Source organism: Taudactylus pleione, unplaced genomic scaffold, assembly GCF_031769625.1.
Source record: "Taudactylus pleione unplaced genomic scaffold, aTauple2 ptg000005l, whole genome shotgun sequence".
NCBI classification, from domain to species: domain Eukaryota; kingdom Metazoa; phylum Chordata; class Amphibia; order Anura; family Myobatrachidae; genus Taudactylus; species Taudactylus pleione.
The window spans coordinates 12,841,563-12,862,706 of NW_028284408.1; the positions used below are offsets into that span (position 1 = coordinate 12,841,563).

The following is a 21,144-nucleotide window of genomic DNA, read 5'->3' on the forward strand; positions in this document are numbered from 1 at the left end:
CCGCCTTTCATGCCAATTGATTACTTCCACTCCCACCTCCAAGATTTTGCCCGCACTGTTCCCCACCTTTGGAACTCCCTCCCTCTCCCCATCAGACTCTGCACCTCTCTACAATTTTTCAAACGAGCTCTTTAAGACCCACTACTTCATTAAAGCCTTCCAGCTCTCATCCTAACTTGCTGCTACATCTTCCTTCCTCCCCGCCTACCCCATCTGTGTCACTCCTGTTCATCTGCCCCTCCCTTAAATAATGTAAGCTCTTTCGAGCAGGGCCCTCTACCCTCTTGTGCTTCTCCCTACTGTAATTTAATTTATCTCTTACTCCCCACTAGGGCAACCAACACTCGGCTGCTTATGTGAGCGTAAAGGTCGCTAATATAGCAATGTTTATTATACATGTCCATGTCCTGCTTTGTATTGTATTGTAAGTTATTGGTTACTTATTTGTTCATGTACTTTGTAAGGCGCTGTGGAACACTTGAGGCGCCATATAAATAAATGATAATAATAGTAAAAATAATACTATAGATGTGTCCACACACATCTATCTTCCGTGTGTTACAAGTTGCACTACACATAACGCGGGAGCTCCATGTGACTCTGTAGCACAGATCATCTTTTTGTGCGCCTTGTTACCTTCAAATGCGTCTTACTCGCACAGTGATGCAAATAGTTAACACAAGCAGCTTCTGCTGATTAAAATGATATGCAGCATGCCTATGTTCTGTGAGCGACTGCGGGTATATCTGCATACAAAATGCTACGTTACAGAGTTACAGCTGCTGACACTGTAACGTAGCATTTCGTATGCAGATACACCCACAGTCGCTCACAGAATATAGGCATGCTGCATATCATTTTAATCAGCAGAAACTGATTGTGCTACTTATTCACATTTTTGAGCGAATAAGATGCATTTGAAGGTAACAAGTTGCACGAAAAGACGCTTAGCGCTACCGAGTCACTCCATGGCATGGCACAACTAGAAGGGCTGTTTAATGAGCAAGGAGGCTATATGTATGAGGACACATCTGTATGATAAATGAAATATAGACAAACAGAAAGACCAGGGGGTAAATGTAACAGGGTTTGTGCTTGTTAAAAATGTGAGTTTACCGCAAGAAACATGCGAGAAACATGCAAGTTTGCATTCATCGAATGTAATAGACTACGAGAACATGCAAACTCGCACTAAACTCACATCAACCCTTCTCGCACTGGACAAACAAGCCATCCATATGTCTTCCATGTTAAACATGCAACTCTCCAGATGTAATAAATTGCAAGTCGTAAACTAGCACAGAAGTAACATATAAAAAAGTGCTAAAGAATGGACTGATTCCAGGGTGGCGAGTCCAATGTGCAATTTTAATGTAAATCAGCATCTAAGGCCTATTGAAACACAAGATGCCAAGTTAGACAGCCCCTATGAGATGTACATGTCTGGGCTCTTCACTATTGAGGATCAGCGCAAGAGAAGGGTTCAGGAGCATCACCAGATACATTGCGCCATTAGGGTATGTGCCAGACGAACCTAAAGATTGCGGATTGGCCTGGACTTCCTCTCAGATCAGGTGGTGGTTCAGCTTTTTAGGCTGAACCGAACTTATATGAGCAGGTGCAAGATGATTTAGAGCCGCTGTCAGACAGTAACTATGCAATGTCTGGATTGCATAAAATGTTGTGTGCCCTGCACTTTTTTTGCAACAGGCTCCTTTCAGTCTGTGAGCTCTAGGGTATTGCACTGGCTAGTTTATCCAGGCATTTAACTCAAGTGCTCTGTGCTTTGAAGAAAATATGGTGTACATTTATCCCCTTCCCAGAGAAAAATAGGATGAAGTGATACAGGACAAATGAGGGCAAATTCCTGCAACTTTTGCAGACCAAACCAGCCTACACTGGTTTCAAAGCAAACACGCCGCATGTAATGAAACTTGAGTTTGGATTTGCACGTTTTTTGCAGGTTTTGATTGCAGCAAACCCACATGTTATCACATGCGAATTATGTAGACACTTTCTAACTCGCAGGCTACTACATGCTGCGAGTTTCGGAACAATCTCTCAGCACACTCACAGCAAGACTTGGCGACCGCAAACTCACAAAACAACTCGGAATCTATTTCATTTACCCCCTGGACTCCTATTGTATCACATCATTTGTGAAATATCCAGATGAAAAGAGATCAATAAAACAGTTGTATTAATATATGGACTAAAATTAAAACATTATTTAATTAGAAAGCAAATGTTCCAATAACATTTATTTGTCTTACTTTCAGCGTTTTTTTGGATACATGATTTTAAATATAATTCTAGATGTCATTGTTGCTTTTAAAAGGTTAAGAGCATAAGTAAAGCTGGCTACTCAACTATTTGGTTGGAATTGTTGGGAAAGATACAAAAATCAATAAGCCCTTTATAGACTCTCAAAACACAATTATATGCCAAAGTAAAAAAGCATCCAAATAATAAAATTCCATGGCCATAATGAGGGGTGAGCAAACAAAGTCGCTACCCAAGGTGCAATATAATTGTGGTGGCACGGTTGCTACCCCAGCGGTACCTGTTTCTAACCTTCGGGTTACCCAAATGCAGAATAAAACCAGGCCAGATAATCCACTACAAGGGCCTGACCAGCACTCACAATAAACAAGGAAGTTGAATTATTAAGGTTTAGGGAAGTCTCATTATCCATAGTAATGGTACCCACAAAACAGTATCAATGATAATGATTGTTTCATTATCTACTGTTCAAACATATGAGCAATGTTAATTTTAGGATTATCATAGAACATGAATATTAATAAAAAGTTACCTTAGAATGGGAAAAGTCATATTGGCAGACACAGTTGCAGGAAATTAATAATGTGTATGGTATACGCCTGTGTTTATACTATACTGCCAACACTCAGCTGGTAACAGACTGTTCTATGCTAGGCAGTGACATCATAAAGGCTGTTTATTAGGTAAGACAGTCACATGATCAGCCTAGTATTACTGTATTGTTTATGCACTACAAGGGTATCTCTTGTATGGCAATTTAAGTAATGTGTTGCATTTATCATCCACTTTATTTCAGAAAATGTTAACCAAATACTCCCTGCATGATGCCACTTTGTCCAAAGTTTCTTTGTAGGATTTACACTTTGGAGTATGTGTACAAAAAGTTGAGAAATCTGACTAGTGAATACATACCATAATCAAGGTATTCATAGTGCTGTATAACAATATATACGTTTATACATTGTATCTTCAGAAACCACTGACAGAGTTCCAGACAACATAAAAGGGACCGTACTTTATATGAAATTCTTTGCAATAGAAATATGATATGAAAACATTATGACTCACTGTGGGGTCCTTTGTGTCACGAAAATTGTGTGTCAATGTCAACAGTTGCTCCACCGCCTCCGTGGATACATTTGGGACCTAGAGAAAAAATTATACCCAATTCTGAACATCAAAAAAACATACATGTGTGTCATTGCTCCTTGATATAAAATTGGTTAACATCATCTTCATTTAATATTTATTGATATTACAGCACTTTTAAGAAGGCAGACAATATATCCTGTATTTTCTTTTTTATGTAGCATCAAGTATTTTAAATGTGATTACTAGTTACAAATCACAAACATAGAGGACAGGTTTAGACATTTAATTAATTCAATTGCTGTCAGGTGTATTGTTCGGTTATGCCAAGAACTGAAGACACATTACATACTTCTATAATGTAGTGTGTGAGGAATCTCTGACCAGTCAGTAACAATCTCATGCTGGTAATAGTTGCTACATAAATTTAAAGTAACACATGAATATTTTTGTTTTAGATTTAAAAATGAAATGGGTTAGCCTCAATTCATAGCCCCAAAAATGCAGGGTGTGATTGGGCTGCCCCGCCACTTATTCCCGGCCATGCTATCAATCAACACTATGGTAGTGACTATGGGGGTGTTTCAAAGGTAAACGCAGTACTAGTAGCTAAAGTTATATAGTATCATGTTATGAGACTATTCCATCCATATTGGTACAGAATGCAAATGAGGAGAAAGGCAGGGGAGGTAACAGATGTGATGACTGGGCATGTGAGACACAAGCAGTTGAGGAAAGGGCATGTGGTATCAGGCTGGTGAGGGGTAGGTATGTGGATCCTAAAGCTGGTGAAAATGGGAACATATGGGGGCACAAGCTGGTGTGAATAGGAGCATGTGGGGCAGATGCTGGTGAGGAGAATGTGGGATACAAGTTGGTAAGATGGTATAAATGGGAGCATTTGGAGTACAAGCTGGTAAAAATTGGAGCATGTGGAACTCAAGTTGGTGAGGAGTTGGCTTGTGGTTCACAGGCTGGTGAGGATGGAGGCATGTGGTTCACAGGCTGGTGAGGATGGAGGCATGTGGTTCACAGGCTGGTGAGGATGGAGGCATATGGGGTACGAGCTGGGGAGGAGGCATATGGGGTACAAACTGGGGAGGTTATAGATATATGTGGCACAAGCTGGTGAGGATGGGGGCATGTGGTGCACAAATTGATGAGGAGGGGGAAATAGACTGGTGAGGATGACATTGAGGCACAGGCTGATGAGGAGGGAAAATGTGCGGCACAGGCTGGTGAAAAAGGGGTAAATGTGAAGTTCAGTGCATAGAAAATAGGGTTCCTGCACCTTTTTATTTAGGGCTCAAACACTGGCTACCCCAAACTAATTGCCCCCTCCCCCAACAAACATAGTAACCTCCTAATGTGTCAGCACAGTTTGCGCTGATCACAGAGAGCTGTGTGTGCCCACTGTCTGAGACTCTGATGAGACCAGACAGCATGTGTCAGCGCAGTACTTGCCTGACCAGCTCATGTGCAGGCTTTATGTGACAGTAACATTTTAATGGTTTCATTAAGGAGTTTAAATAATATGTGAATCTTTGTATTTCAGAAAAAAAGCAAATCTTAAGTAATTGTTCAACAATTATTAAAAAATGACTATGTTAAGACATCTGGACAAGAACTACCACTGCTGGGCAGTTATTGACCAAGTTGCCAGGACCTTATGCTAAATCTAACTGAAAGTCACTCTCTGCTGTGTCTGACAGGTTTCATGTGAAAACAATGTAAATTACCACAGAAACCTCATTATACTGTAGCTTTATGAACTCTGAATTAATTAAAATTGACGACTTGAATTATTTTACAAAGCAATTAGAGTAGAGCAGGAGACAAAAATGGGTTAAAATCAGTATTCCTTACCATCTCCCTCATTATCTGACTCTCCTCTTTCCTGGTGGATGGTTTAACCTCATGATACATGAACATAGTGAGAGGCTCCGGGCCCAGCCACTTTTGAGTATTACCACCAATCACTGGTGGTTCTGCCAGGGCAACTATTCTGAAAGAGGGATGGATGGGAAAGATGAACCTGTTCAGAGAAAAAAAAACTATTGTAAATATGATGAGCGGGAGGAAAAGGAGGGAAGAGGTTTTCCACCTCTATTATTTTATTCCATGCAAATAATTACTATAAGGGAATCTCACCCTCAGTAATATATATCCATTGCCATTACATATAATTGCACAGCAGATAGCTAGTTACAACTTCCCAGTTATGGGCTTTCACTTCCATTGTGAATGCCTGAACAGGCTAGCCAGATCGCACATGTGTATTGTGAGAAGCATGGGCCAACCTCACCTGCGCCTTGGTGGTTGGGAAAATGAATGGCTGATCAAGTTAGTTATAAACAAATTGTAACTGTTCCTCCATAATTAGAGTAGTTGTGTGGTATACTTACACCAAAACATTTGAGTAAATTACAAAAATAAAAATAAATGTATTACATGTTTATCATGTGTTGCAGAAGGCACACCACTTAGACCACTTACACACATTAAACCCTGGCTTTAACCCAGCTCGGACTCTGGACATGGGTTGAAGCTGGGGTTTCAGCACTTACCCCCTTTCACACCAGGGCGATGGACCCAGGTTATTCCCGGGTCGTCACCCTTCACACCGAACCCGGGTCTTCCATCTAACAGTGGATTCTGGGCGATAATGTCATGATGACATATCTAAGCGCTATAGGCCTGATTCAGAGCCGGACGCTATTTGCGCTCGCTCGTTCAGAAAAAGGGACCGGCTATTTAAATTGAGCGCTCGCTCTTTGCGGTCTGTTGACGCCTCTATGTCTGAGCGAGCGAACGAAACATGCGCTCGCTATTTTGTAAAGACTCCCCTTTGCCGTTCGCATCACACGTCATCTCCGGTATTTATTAGATTAATCGAGTACATCGAAAGGCATCTGAACTGCTCGCAGTGCTTGTGGTAGGATTTTCCTATCGCAATCATGCGAACAGTTCAAGCTAAGAAACAACCAAGTGACGTGGTCGATGACGCTGCTTTGTTAATTATGCACACCCTTAAAACGCCCGTTTTGACCTTTTGGAACGCCTGCGTTCGGAACACCACTCCCCGTTTTCAAGCACCTTCCCCTGTTACCACCCACAAACGCCTCATCCTGTCACTCAAATTAGCAGGCACTCGCCATTTTGCGAGCGCTCGATTTCCGACCGCAATGACTGCTTGGCGCATGCGCATTGCGACCCATACGCATGCGCAGATGTGCGAACATCGCTCGGAGCGAACGAGCGGCCGCTTACGAGCGGCTCTGAATCAGGCCCTATGTTCACACTAAAGGCGACCCGAGTCGGTCCCGGGAATAACCCTGGTAACGAACAGGGTTGCGGACCCAGACATCTGACCCACAAGCCCCGGCAAAAACCCAGATAAAAAGTGCATGTCTGAAAGGTGAATTAGCAACAAAACTTATACTAAAAATTACACAAACACAGAATGCAATTCACAGTTTTTACTTATACCCCTTTTCCTTTGAAAACCCGGGTCCGACACGTATTTTCAAACACGGTTTCAACCGGTGTCAAAGCCAGGTCAGACCCAGTTTACACTGCACCTTGGACCCGGGTTATTCCCAGGTCGGCCCTGTTCACACTGAGCCTAGGTCTGCCCTGCTAAACTTGTGAGGTCATGAAAAGTGGGTGGTGACTGCTCCTCATCTGCCAATCAGCTCATTTTAGGCATGACCCAGGTCAGATAACCCGGGCTGCGCCGTTTACATGGCACCGTTACCAGGATCGATTTCCCGAGTTACTTGACCCAGGTTATTTTTCAAGGACCATTTTATACTGAGTCGCGACCTGGATAGACCCGGCAATAACCCAGGTTATTGCAGCAGTGGAAAAGGGATCTTATTGTACATAGGCATAGCAATTAGACAAACTGAGGTTATTATAGTGTAAGCCACAGTACCAATACATTCAATAGCATAACATTTTCAAGTTAATTAAACAAAACTTTTTTTTCCCATAGAACAAGAATAAAGGCAAGGTGCATATCATTTTAATCAGCAGAAGCTGCTTCTGCGTTCTATTCACATCTATTCGAATAAAAAGCATCTGAAGGAAAAAAGTCACACGGAAAGACACTAAGTGTCACGGAGTCACACCATGGCAGGGCACGACTAGAAGGGCTGCTTAAAACACAAGGAACTGAGATGTATGTGGATTGTGGACACATCTGTATGATTCTTTGCCAATTTAAATACTGCATGACTCACACCCAGGATTGAGTCTGTTTCTGTATTTTAATTTGCAAGTCTTTATAATCCTTAACTTGGCTTGTGGTTTGTCACAGCACTGAAGGTTGGTGAAGTCAATTTGTAATCCCAACTAACGATCAAATATCATTTGACGATTTAGAAGTATGTCCTCATATTTAGGGATATTTAGATTGCAAGAAAATATATTTTGACATGTTGGAAGGAGCATAGGAGAACCTTTTTAAGATTGAAATCTCTTTTTTAAATGGACAGCCATAATGTAATTTACAGCCAACGTTAATACACATTCAATTAAAAGATTAGGAGCACACAATAGTAAGGCTAATTCAAAGGCAGAATAATAGGAACACTTGTTTCACCATCCCTACCCTAGATAGTGCCACAGCCACCACATACTGTAGTTGGCATATTATGTAAAACAGTCAGGGGAAGATTTATCAAAACTTGAAGAGAGATAAAGTGAAGAAGTTGCCCATAGAAACCAATCAGCTTCTAGCTGTCATTTATAGTCTGTGCTAGGTAAATGGCAGTTAGAATGTAGGTTGCTATGAGCAACTTCTCCACTATTCTATTTGTATTCAGAATCCCTTTGGGGTATAATATGAGATATGGTAAGAACTTACCTTTGTTATCTCTATTTCTACGAAGTCCATAGGGTTCCACAGGATACCTTGGGGTATAGGTGATGACGTCAGGCATCGGGCACCATAGAGTTTTCAACCTCCCAGGATGCACTAGGGTCCCCCTCCTATACCCCGCCCCCGAGCCAAAGCATCTCAGTTACGTACCAAGCCATAGGCCGGAGGAGGAGAAGGAAGAGAGAGAAGAAAGATCTGGACACAGACTAGAATCACATTCTCACCAGAGGGAGACGGAAAAAAATGGGTGGGAGTCCTGTGGAACCCTATGGACTTCGTAGAAATAGAGATAACAAAGGTAAGTTCTTACCATATCTCATATTTTCTACATCAGGGTCCATAGGGTATCCACAGGATACCTTGGGGATGTCCCAAAGCAGTATCCTTTCAGGGTGGGGACGTTCCTGTGCTGAAAGAAGAATCCGCCGCCCGAAGGAAGCATCCTGAGAGACAAAGGTGTCAAAAGCGTAATACCTCACAAAGGTATGGACAGAGGACCACGTGGCAGCCCTTGCAGATCTGGACTGCAGAGGCACCACGTCGAGCTGCCCACGAAGGACCCACAGACCTAGTGGAATGTGCCCTCACAGAGGATGGAACCCGGAAGGCCTTCATGAAGATAAGCTTCTAAAATAGCCATATGAATCCAACCTGTCAAAGTTTGCTTTGAAGCAGGCCAACCCTTTTTACGGAAGCCATAGAGGACAAACAAGGCGTCCGACTTCCTAAAAGAAGAAGTGCGGTCAACATAAATCCTTAAGGCCCGCACAACGTCCAAAGTGGCCTCACCCACTGAAAGATCAGGTGAGTTAAAAGCCGGCACAACGATTTCCTCGTTGATGTTGAAACTTGAAACAATTTTAGGAAGGAATCCAGGACGAGTGCGCAGCACCGCCCTGTTCCTATGAAAAATCAGAAAAAGGGGTCTACAGGAGAGAGCCCCCAAGTCAGAAACACGTCTGGCTGAAGCAATGGCCAGAAGGAATATTGTTTTAGCTGTAAGCCATTTAAGGTCCACTGAGCCCAGTGGTTCAAACGGCGGTCCCTGGAGAGCTCTCAGGACCACAGCCAAATCCCAAGGAGCCACTGGTGGAACAAAAGGTGGCTGAATGCGAAGAACACCCTGCATAAAGGTGCACACATCAGGGAGCGCAGAAATCCTACGATGGAACCAGACTGACAAGGCAGACATCTGCACCTTCAGGGAAGCAAGACGAAGCCCATGGTCTAGGCCCGCCTGTAGGAAAGCCAACACTCTAGACAGGCGGAACTCCCGAGGGGCATAACCTCTAGGTCGACACCACTGGAGGAACGTATGCCACACCCGATGGTAGATTCTTGCAGAAGAAGGCTTCCGAGCTCTTAGCATGGTTTGCACCACAGAGTCGGAAAACCCTCTGGACCTCAACATGGCCGTCTCAACAGCCATGCCGTCAAAGACAGCCGAGTCAGGTCCGGGTGTCGCAGCGGCAACCGCAGAGGAATGTCCATGGACAGACTCTGGAGGTCCGAGAACCATTGCCGCCTGGGCCACTCGGGAGCTATCAACAGGAGTGTACCCCCATCCTGTTTGAATTTCCGGACTACCCGCGGAAGACAGAGGAAAGAGATAGGCAAACTGGAACGTCCACTGGACGGACAGAGCATCCACCAGAGCCGCCTTTTCGTCTCTTGTTCGAGACCCGTACACCGGCAACTTGTTGTTGTGCCGGGACGCCATGAGGTCTATCTCTGGAAGACCCCACCTGTCCACCAGAAGTTGAAAGACGTCCTGGTGCAAAGACCATTCTCCTGGATGTACGTCCTGCCGACTGAGAAAATCCGCTTCCCAGTTGAGGACTCCCGGGATGAATACTGCTGATATAGCCGGGAGATTGCGCTCCGCCCAGACCAGGATGCGGGACACCTCTGCGAGTGCCGCCCGACTTCGGGTTCCTCCTTGTCGATTTATGTAGGCCATGGTGGTGGCGTTGTCCGACTGGACCTGCACGGGGTGACCTTGGAGAACCTGATGTGCCTGCTGTAGAGCATTGAAAACCACGCTGAGTTCCAAGATGTTTATTGGAAGTTCCTTTTCTGCCTGAGTCCACCTGCCCTGGAACAACTGTGGACCCGTGACAGCTCCCCAGCCCCAGAGACTGGCATCCGTTGTTAACAGGACCCAGTTCGCCACCCTAAATGGGCGACCCTTGTTGAGGTGGATCGTCTGCAACCACCAGGCTAGAGACAGGCGAACCTTCGGAGTGAGCACCATCGTCTGGGACTTTGGACTCTGAGGCAGTCCCATTCCATTTGGACAGGATCAATTGCTGCAGAGGTCTGGAGTGAAACTGGGCATATTCCACCATTTCGAATACTGACACCATGGAGCCCAGCAACCTCATCGCCGAGTGCAGAGACACTCTGCGACACTGTAGACAACTGCGCACCCTTAACTGCAAAGCAGAGATCTTTTCCACCGTCACAAAGATCCGCTGCTGCCTGGAGTCCAACAAGGCCCCGAGGTGCAGAATCCTCTAAGACGGGGCCAGGGTGGACTTCTGCCAGTTTATCAACCAGCCGTGACGTTGCAGCACTGCAATCGTCAGATCCAGATGGCGTAGAAGGAGCTCTGGAGACCCTGCCAACAACAGAGGGTCGTCCAGATACGGTAACATTCGGACTCCCTGCATCCACAGGTGAGCTGCCATGACCGCCATGACTTTGGTGAACACACGTGGTGCTGTTGCCAGGCCAAAAGGCAGCGCCTGGAACTGGAAGTGATTGTTGCGGATTGCAAACCTGAGGAATTGCTGATGGCGCAAAAGAATAGGGACATGCAGGTAAGCGTCCTGGATGTCCAATGACACCATGTAATACCCAGGTTCCAGCGCCAGAATGATGGAACGTAGGGTCTCCATCCGAAACCGAGGCACCCTCAAGGACTTGTTGAGGGCCTTGAGGTTGAGTATCGGACGGTACGACCCATTGGGTTTCTGCACCAAAAATAGATTGGAATAGAACCCTGGCCCCTCTGGGAGAATGGAACAGGCACTATAATTCCAGCCTGGAGCATAGTGTGCACAACCATCCGCAGTTCCAAGGCTTTGTTCCGGTCTAATGGAAGGCCTGTGGTGAAGAACCGGGAAGGGGGCCTGTGTCGAAAGCAGAGGGCATACCCGTGAGAAACCACCTCATGAACCCAATTGTCTGTCGTAGTTATCGACCAACACTGGGCGAACTGAAGCAGGCGACCTCCCACTTTGGGATCCCCCAAAGGGAGGCCCGGACCGTCAGGCCGCAGGTTTGTCATCTGACTTAGGGGCCGGACGTCTGGTACTCCAGGCCCGTTTCCTGGGCTTGGCCGATTTCTTGGGCCCAGCCTGTCTGGGAAAAGACTGTGCTTTAGGCCTACCCTGGGCCCTGTAAGGGACTGCAGCAGACGGGAGACATGCAGATTTGGCTGCTGCCAGCGTAGCTACAATTTTGTCCAGATCCGGACCAAATAGGACTTCTCCATGAAAAGGCAAACCTTCTAAGCCCTTTTTGGAATCATTGTCCGCTTTCCAAGATCGCAACCATAAGGTGCGACGAGCAGCTACAGCTGCAGAAGAAATCCTAGAGTTGAGGATACTGATATCCAAGGCCGCTTCATTGATGTAAGTGGCCGAATCCCGGAGATTGCCCACCAACTCGGCCTGTTCAGCCGAACAGTCAGAGTCCAAAGACGCCTCCAAACTATCAGCCCAGCGCTCCATAGCTCTGGCTACCCAACACACGGCCATAGCCGGTCTGGACGCCCCCCCCAAGGGAATAAATGGACTTCAGGCAGATTTCCACCTTGCGGTCCATAGCATCCTTCAAGGAGGACATGGAAGGCATGGGCAAAGTGGCACTTCTGACTAGGCGTGTCACATGAGAATCCACCTGTGGAGGGGATTCCCACTTAGAAAAATAATTGTCAGCAAACGGATAAGCCACGGCTAAGCGCCTCTGAGGCTGATACCGTTTTCCGGGGTGTTTCCACGCCTCCTCCAAATGGTCTACTAACTGACCAGAAAGAGGAAACACTGTGGCGTCACCCTTAATATCCTTGAAAAAGGCATATTTGGATTTGGAAACCGGAGGATCATCATCCTCAATAACTAAAGCCGTACGGACTGCCCGAATAAGGCCAGGAATATAAACCTTTGACTTAGCGTCCGACTCTTTAGTACGAAGAGGTTCCTGGTCAGATAGATCTAGAATCTCCCTATCATCGGACGTCACGTCGTCATCCTCATAAGGAGCAGACAGAGACGCCACAGGCCGCTTATGTGGCCGCAACACAGACTCCCCTTGGAACACCTCCGACAAATGCTGTACTGAATTTGTCAGAGAATTAACCCACGCAGGCTCCTGTGAAACCTGGGGAGGGGAAATAGGGAGACTGTGGGGTACCATCAGTTGTCTCGGGAAACCCTGCATGGGTGACGACACCACTGACTGCTGGGACAATCCCATCTGTGAAAACGCAGGTGGCGGAGCTAACTGGCCCACTAAGGTTGTAAGCGCCTTAGCGAAACAAGCCCAGGGAGGTTCCTGTACCGGAGCCGTGACAGTAATTGGCCGCGCCAATAAATAACACTGCCGACATAGCCCCTCCGCGTTACCCTCCCCCTCCGCTATTGGTACATTGCACTTAGTACACATAGTACACGTCAGCAGTGACTGTCCATGCTGTACTCCCAGATGTGCAGCCACAGCTGCCTTGAAGAAACTTCAGGGGCTATTCTTAGCCCCCCTCTAAACATGTGCTCCGACTCCGAGCCGGGCACCATCGAAACTGAGATGCCTTGGCTTGGGGACGGGGTATAGGAGTGGGACCCTAGTGCAACTGGAAACCTGATCATAGCAGGTGACGCACTGCCTATGTTCCCCCTATGTTTAAAGTATGCACTAACGAAAAGCGAGTTCAGTGGACTAAACACTAGAGCCCTATCCCGCTTTTTGGGCAGCTGATACATCACTTCCGGCGGAAGTATGTGTGTTCCAGCACTTGGAATGCATACTCACAGTTTACATGTTAAATACACCTAGTAGGTATATTTTATGCCCGACAACCCTTAGTTTACCTTAATGGAGGATTAAGTATACCTTTGAGGTTCTCTCAGACGCAGCATATCTATATTAAGTAAGGTTTAAGTGTTAATGGTAAAGTCCCCGTCCCCACCAATAGGGGAAGCGCTGAGGGTTTATAAAGTATAGCAGGGGGAAATGATGATATGCCTTGATAAAGACCGCCTGGTCGAAACCCGTTGGTTTTGGGGGACTCAGCATATATGGACTTGTTCACGTGTCCACCGACACTACTTACAAAGGTATATGCACTTTCATTTACTTGTCCAGAGAGCTATTGAATTTGAGAACAACTTGTTTTACCACTGTGCCTTGTAAGCCAGGAGTCATATGTTTTATATTGGATGTCGATGAGTTTTATTAAATAAAATACAAACTTTGGAATTTGAAGCCATCCTATATAATTGTTGGGAGTCACTGCACCTTTTAAAAGATACCTTTATAAGAGGGAAACGCCATTATTTTCCATGAGTATGGTACGCTTATTAGGAAAGAAGCCTGAAAACACATGTGCCAGAGTGAGTGTGGTACGCCCCACTTGGTACTTTTATTCACCAGGCGGTGGGAATTATATGACTACAATTACACGCAGCACCACTTTAGAGGTGTGATATATTTGTCACAGTTCTTTTTTTTTTTTTTATAAACTCTTTTTATTGAGCAAATCACATAAGAACAGTACATTCCAAAAAACAAAAATAAAATACAGCACATAACATACTTTTATAATAGGAACTGTACTATTTCAGAACAATAATATAATATAATAGTAGATTTTCTCAGTATAGTAAAAGAAAGAATATAGAAGCAAGAAAAGTATCTTGCTGCAACGGTGTGGCAATCCGTTTAAAAATAGAAGAGAAACAAAAAATAATAAAGAGATAAAAGGAAAAGAAAAAACTTTAAGAAAGACAAAGGAGAATAAGAGGAGAGAAGGATGGGTGGACTCTATATAGGATCACTCTCTTTTAATCTAGATATAGTAGAAAAAAAAAAGAAAACTATAAATGGAAAATTTAATTGTTGAATGGAGAGGATATATTTTGGTATGTCAGCCAAGGGGACCATGTTTTATCAAAAGTTTTGGATGTATTATGTAATAAAGCGGTCATGTATTCCATCTTGTATATATACCAAATACGTGATAATATTGCCTGCATTGGAAAGGGATGAGGGTTTTTCCAGTCCGCTGCAATTTGGCAGGTCATAGCAGATACTATATGTCGGAATAGCTTATTCTGAAATCGGGATAGAGAGGGTAAATTTAAGGGAAGTAGAAAATGCTGAGGATCAGAGGGGATCGTGATCTCAAAGAGGCGCGAGAGGAGATCGAAAACCTCCTGCCATATACTAGCCAGTTTGGGACAAGTCCACCAGATGTGCAAAAAATTGCCCTCGCCACCACAACCCCTCCAGCATCTATCTGAAGCATCGGGAAAATATGAGATATGGTAAGAACTTACCCTTGTTATCTCTATTTCTACGAAGTCCATAGGGTTCCACAGGATACCTTGGGGTATAGGTGTGACGTCAGTCGCAGGGCACCAAAGAGTTAAGCTTTCAGCCTCCCAGGATGCACTAGGTCCCCCTCCTATACCCCGCCCCCGGGCCAAGGCACCTCAGTTAGTTACCAAGCCATAGGCCGGAGGAGGAGAAGGAAGAGAGAGAACAAAGATCTGGACACATACAAGAATCACATTCTCACCAGAGGGAGACGGAAAACCGGTGACCAGAGCAAAGCCCATCTGCAGCACAGGTGCGACAGGGCGGGAGTCCTGTGGAACCCTATGGACTTCGTAGAAATAGAGATAACAAGGGTAAGTTCTTACCATATCTCATATTTTCTACTTCAGGGTCCATAGGGTATCCACAGGATACCTTGGGGATGTCCCAAAGCAGTATCCTTTAAGGGTGGGGACGCTCCTGTGCAGAAAGGAGAATCCGCCGCCCGAAGGAAGCATCCTGAGAGGCGAAGGTGTCAAACCTGTAATACCTCACGAAGGTATGGACAGAAGACCACGTAGCAGCCTTGCAGATCTGAACTGCCGAGGCACCACGTCGAGCTGCCCACGAAGGACCCACAGACCTAGTGGAATGAGCCTTCAGAGAAGGAGGGACCGGTAGGCCTTCATGAAGATAAGCTTCAGAAATAGCCATACGGATCCAGGCTGCCAAAGTTTGCTTTGAAGCAGGCCAACCCTTTTTACGGAAGCCAAAGAGGACAAACAAAGCGTCCGACTTCCTAAACGAAGAAGTGCGGTCAACATAAGTCCTTAAGGCCCGCACAACATCCAAAGAGGCCTCACCCACGGAAAGACCCGGTGAGTTAAAGGCCGGAACAACTATTTCCTCGTTAATATGAAACTGGGAAATAACTTTGGGAAGAAACTCGGGCCGAGTGCGGAGCACTGCCCTGTTCCCATAAAAAACCAAGAAAGGGGGTCTACAAGAAAGAGCCCCTAACTCAGAAACACGTCTGGCCGAAGCAATGGCCAGAAGGAAAACAGTCTTAGCTGTTAGCCATTTAAGATCCACTGAGCCCAGTGGTTCAAACGGCGGTCCTTGGAGAGCCCTCAGGACCACAGCCAAATCCCAAGGCGCCACAGGTGGAACAAAGGGCGGCTGAATGCGGAGAACACCCTGCATAAAGGTGCGCACATCCGGGATTGTAGCAATCCTACGGTGAAACCAGACAGATAGGGCCGAAACCTGTACCTTCAAAGAAGCAAGGCGAAGCCCATGATCTAGTCCCGCTTGCAGGAAGGCGAGAATCCGAGACAGACGAAACTCCCGCGGTGCATAACCTCTCGGTCGACACCACTGGAAGAACGTATGCCACACGCGATGGTATATCCTCGCGGAAGACGGTTTCCGAGCTCGTAACATGGTACGCACCACAGAGCTGGAAAACCCCCGGGACCTCAGCATGGCCGTCTCAACAGCCACGCCGTCAAAGACAGCCGAGTCAGGTCCGGGTGAAGGCAAGGACCCTGAGACAGAAGGTCCGGTCGTAGCGGCAACCGCAGAGGAATGTCCACGGACAGACCCTGAAGGTCTGAGAACCAGTGCCGTCTGGGCCACGCGGGAGCTATCAACAGGAGCGTCCCTCCTTCCTGTTTGAATTTCCGGATTACCCGTGGAAGAAGGGAGACCGGAGGGAACAGGTATGCGAACCGGAACGTCCACCGGACGGACAGAGCATCCACCAGAGACGCCCCTTCGTCTCTTGTGCGAGACCCGTACACCGGCAACTTGTTGTTGTGCCGGGACGCCATGAGGTCGATTTCTGGAAGACCCCACCTGTCCACCAGTAGTTGAAAAACGTCCGGGTGCAGGGACCATTCCCCCGGATGAACGTCCTGGCGACTTAGAAAGTCCACCTCCCAATTGAGCACTCCCGGGATGAAGACCGCTGATATGGCCGGAAGATTGCGCTCCGCCCAAACCAGGATCCGAGAGACCTCTACGAGAGCCGCCCGACTGCGAGTTCCTCCTTGCCTGTTTATGTAGGCCACGGTGGTAGCGTTGTCCGACTGGACCTGCACCGGGCGACCCTGGAGAAACCGCTGTGCCTACTGGAGAGCATTGAAGACCGCACGGAGTTCCAAGATATTTATTGGAAGCTCCGCTTCTGTCGGCGTCCACCTGCCCTGGAACAAGTGTGGACCCGAAACTGCTCCCCAGCCCCGAAGACTGGCGTCCGTTGTCAACAGGACCCAATTTGGAACCCAGAACGGACGTCCCTTGTTGAGGTGGGTCGTCTGTAACCACCACGTAAGGGACAGGCGAACCTCCTGGGTGAGCACAATCGTCTGGGACTTCAGAGACTGAGTCAGCCCGTTCCACTTGGACAGGATCAGGTGCTGCAGAGGTCTGGAGTGAAACTGGGCGTATTCCACCATGTCGAACACCGACACCATGGAGCCCAGTAACCTCATCGCCGAGTGTAAGGACACCCGGCGGCTGTGCAGACAACTGCGCACCCTTGACTGTAAAGCAGAGATCTTGTCCTCCGTCACGAAGATCCTTTGCTGTCCCGAGTCCAATAAGGCTCCAAGATGCAGAATCCTCCGAGACGGGATTAGAGTGGACTTCTGCCAGTTGATTAGCCAGCCGTGCCGTTGCAGCAGTGCAATGGTCAGGTCCAAGTGGCGTAACAGGAGCTCTGGAGATCCTGCCACCAATAACAGGTCGTCCAAATACGGCAACATGCGGACTCCCTGCAGCCGCAGAGAAGCCGCCATGACCGCCATCACCTTGGTGAAAACACGTGGTGCTGTTGCCAGGCCAAAAGGTAACGCCCGAAACTGGAAGTGGTCGCTGCTGATTGCAAACCTGAGGAACTGTTGATGGCGCCAAAGAATAGGGACATGCAGGTAAGCGTCCTGTATGTCCAATGACACCAAGTAGTCCCCAGGTTCCAGCGCCAGAATGATGGACTGTAGGGTCTCCATCCGAAACTTCGGGACCCGCAAAGACTTGTTGAGTGCTTTGAGGTTGAGAATCGGACGATATGACCCATTGGGTTTCTGTACCAAAAATAGATTTGAATAGAAACCCTGGCCCCTCTGGGAGAATGGAACCGCCACTATAACTCCAGCCTGGAGCATAGTGTGCAATACCTTCCGCAGCTCCGTAGCCTTGTTCCGGTCTGATGGGAGACCCGTGGTGAAGAAGCGAGCCGGGGGTCTGTGCCGGAAGGAGAGGGCGTATCCGTGGGAAACCACCTCCAGAACCCAAGTGTCTGTCGTAGTGGTCGACCAACACTGGGCGAACTGTAGCAGGCGGCCTCCCACCCTGGGATCCCCCAAAGGGAGGCCCGGACCGTCAGGCCGCAGGCTTGCCATCTGGCTTGGGGGCCGGACGTCTGGTACTCCATGCCTGCTTCCGGGGCTTGACCGATTTCTTAGGGCCAGCCTGTCGAGGAAACGACTGTGGTTTGGGCCTGCCCTGGGCCCTAGATGACCGAAAGGACGATGGTCCAGAACCAGAAGGAGCAGCGGCCGACGGGAGACAGGCAGATTTGGCTGCCGCCAGCGTGGCCACAATCTTATCCAGATCCGGACCGAAGAGAACTTCTCCGGTAAACGGCAACGCTTCCAGACCTTTCTTGGAATCTGCGTCCGCCTTCCAGGATCGCAGCCACAAGGTGCGACGAGCAGCTACCGCTGCTGAAGAAATTCTAGACACCAGAGTACTAATGTCTAGAGCCGCCTCGTTGATGTAGGTGGCCGAATCACGGAGATTGCCAATCAACTCCGCCTGATCGGCCGGACAGTCGGATTCAAAAGAAGCCTCTAATGAATCCGCCCAGCGCTCCATCGCTCTGGCAACCCAGCAAATGGCCATAGCCGGCCGTGCTGCCCCCCCTGCAAGGGAATAAGCGGACTTCAGGCAGATTTCTACCTTGCGGTCCGTAGCATCCTTAAGGGAGGACATGGATGGCATCGGCAATGTGGCACTACGGACAAGACGGGTCACGTGAGAATCCACCTGTGGAGGGGATTCCCACTTCGCAAAATAATTATCCGCGAACGGATAAGCCACCGCCAGGCGTCTCTGCGGCTGGTATCTTTTGCCAGGTTGTTTCCACGCCTCCTCTAAATGGTCCACCAACTGACCCGAAAGAGGAAAGACTGTGGCATCGCCCTTCACATCTTTGAAAAAGGCATACTTAGATTTAGCCGCTGGGGGAACTTCGTCCTCAATCACCAAGGCTGTGCGGACCGCCCGAATAAGTCCAGGAATATATACTTTGGACTTAGCATCAGCGTCCTTAGTATGGAGAGGTTCCTGATCGTAAGGATCTAGAATCTCCCCATCATCAGACGTCCCTTCGTCATCCTCATAAGGAGCGGACAGAGACGCCACCGGCCTTTTATGAGACCGCATCACAGACTCCCCTTGCAACACATCCGACAAGTGCTGTACAGAACTCGTCAGGGAGTTAACCCACGCTGGCTCCTGAGAACCCGGGAGCGGGGAAATAGGGAGACTGTGGGGTACCACCAATTGTCGTGGGAACCCCTGCATGGGTGACGACACCACAGACTGCTGGGACAAACCCATCGGAGTAAACGCGGGCTGCGGAGCTAACTGGCCCACTAAAGCTGTTAACGCCTGAGCGAAACAAGCCCAGGGCGGCTCCTGTACCGGTGCTGTAACCGTAATAGGCCGCGCCATGGACAAACACTGCCGGCAAAGGCCCTCCGCGCTACCCTCCCCCTCCGCTAACGGTACTTTGCACGTGGTACACTGTAGCCGGAGGGGAAAATCACTTTCAGACATGATGGCACCACGTATGTGACCTCTCTCACCAATTAAGTATTAAATAGGCGAGAGACCACCCTGCAGCACCGCACCGCAAGGGCTTTAGCAGAAAGAACAGGGACAGTAATAAAGCTGACAGTTTAGAGAAGAAAAGATTACAGGCAGCAGCGCTAGCACAGTCACATACAATGCAGAAAAATAACAATTCCTGCACTAACAGCGCTGATCACTCAACTACACAGACACAGGGCCTGGTAGGACACAGCGCTGCATACACAGACCTGACCACAGCGGAGGAGAGGTATGCGGGGGGACCCAGACCACGATGCTTCCGTCCAGCGCTTCCAGCAGCGTTCACCATGCGTTCTGGAGAAGATGGCCGCCGAGGAGCAGAGAGGAGGCTGGCCTGGGGGAGGAGCGCTGCCACAGGACCAGTCGGCAGCATGCAGAGAGGGCTGTGTGCAGCGGGGGAGGCGCCGGCTGTGAGACAGGGAAGGCGCGCTCCCCTGGCATGCATTTAACCCCTGGGACGCCGCAGCGCTACCGCTCTGCTGCGGTCCGCTGTCCCAGGGGGTAGTGGAAGCGCAGGTTGGTCGCCTGGCTCCACGCTGCAGCCAGTCCCCAGGGAGCCCCCTGCCTGGGGACTTAGGACCATGTGATCAGCGGGGACCCACCGCGGGACCCCGCTGCTTACCTCTGTCCCCCTTGAATCCGGCCATGGTCCGGAGCATCTGGGGTCACCGCTAGCTGTGACCTCAGACGCCCACCAGCATCCCCGGATCAGTACCGGCGTTCTGGTACCGGCGGGGTGTAGGGAAGACAGCATGGACGTCAGGACTGACTGTCCATGCTGTTCATCCAGATGTGCAGCCACAGCTGCATGAAGAATAAGCTTCAGGGGCTCTTCTAGCCCCCACTCCAACAGGTGCACCCGACTCCGGCCGGGCACCAAACTAAACTGAGGTGCCTTGGCCCGGGGGCGGGGTATAGGAGGGGGACCTAGTGCATCCTGGGAGGCTGAAAGCTTAACTCTTTGGTGCCCTGCGACTGACGTCACACCTATACCCCAAGGTATCCTGTGGATACCCTATGGACCCTGAAGTAGAAACATTACTTGTAGCCGCGATGGTACATAGTACCATCTATATAGCAATTTATAGATATTTTCCTTGATTTTGACGCAAATAGAACTGGCGGCAGCGTTGTCCCAGATCTCCGTCCAATCCTCAGCATCTATAGAGTGCCCCAAATCTCGTTCCCACGCCAACTCATGAGAATCCCGATTGGAGCTTACTTCATCCCCTAGTAAGGAATAAATAGTAGAAATAAGACCCTTAGTGGAGAGTCGTCTCCAACATATAGACTCAAAAGAAGTCAAAGGTCTGCTAACCAGAATCAAGCTAATTTTGGAGTGGAAGTGTCTAATTTGTAAGAACCGGAAAAAATCTTTGGGTCGAATTGCTACTCTATCCCGGATTTCAGAAAATTGTGGGAAATTAGTATCTATAGTTATATCATTT

The 21,144-nt window shown here is 48.1% G+C and overlaps 1 protein-coding gene across 1 annotated transcript in view; it reads right to left on the bottom strand.

Annotated features, from left to right (window-relative positions):
• VWA8 (von Willebrand factor A domain containing 8) overlaps window positions 1–21,144 on the bottom strand; it is a 428,582-nt gene that overhangs the window by 287,782 nt on the left and 119,656 nt on the right. Inside the window, exons 16-17 of the mRNA XM_088482592.1 lie at window positions 5,239–5,407; window positions 3,352–3,429 (exon numbers count right to left, since the gene is read on the bottom strand). Of these exons, the coding sequence (XP_088338718.1) occupies window positions 3,352–3,429; window positions 5,239–5,407 (247 nt within the window). The remainder of the gene's footprint in view (window positions 1–3,351; window positions 3,430–5,238; window positions 5,408–21,144) is intronic.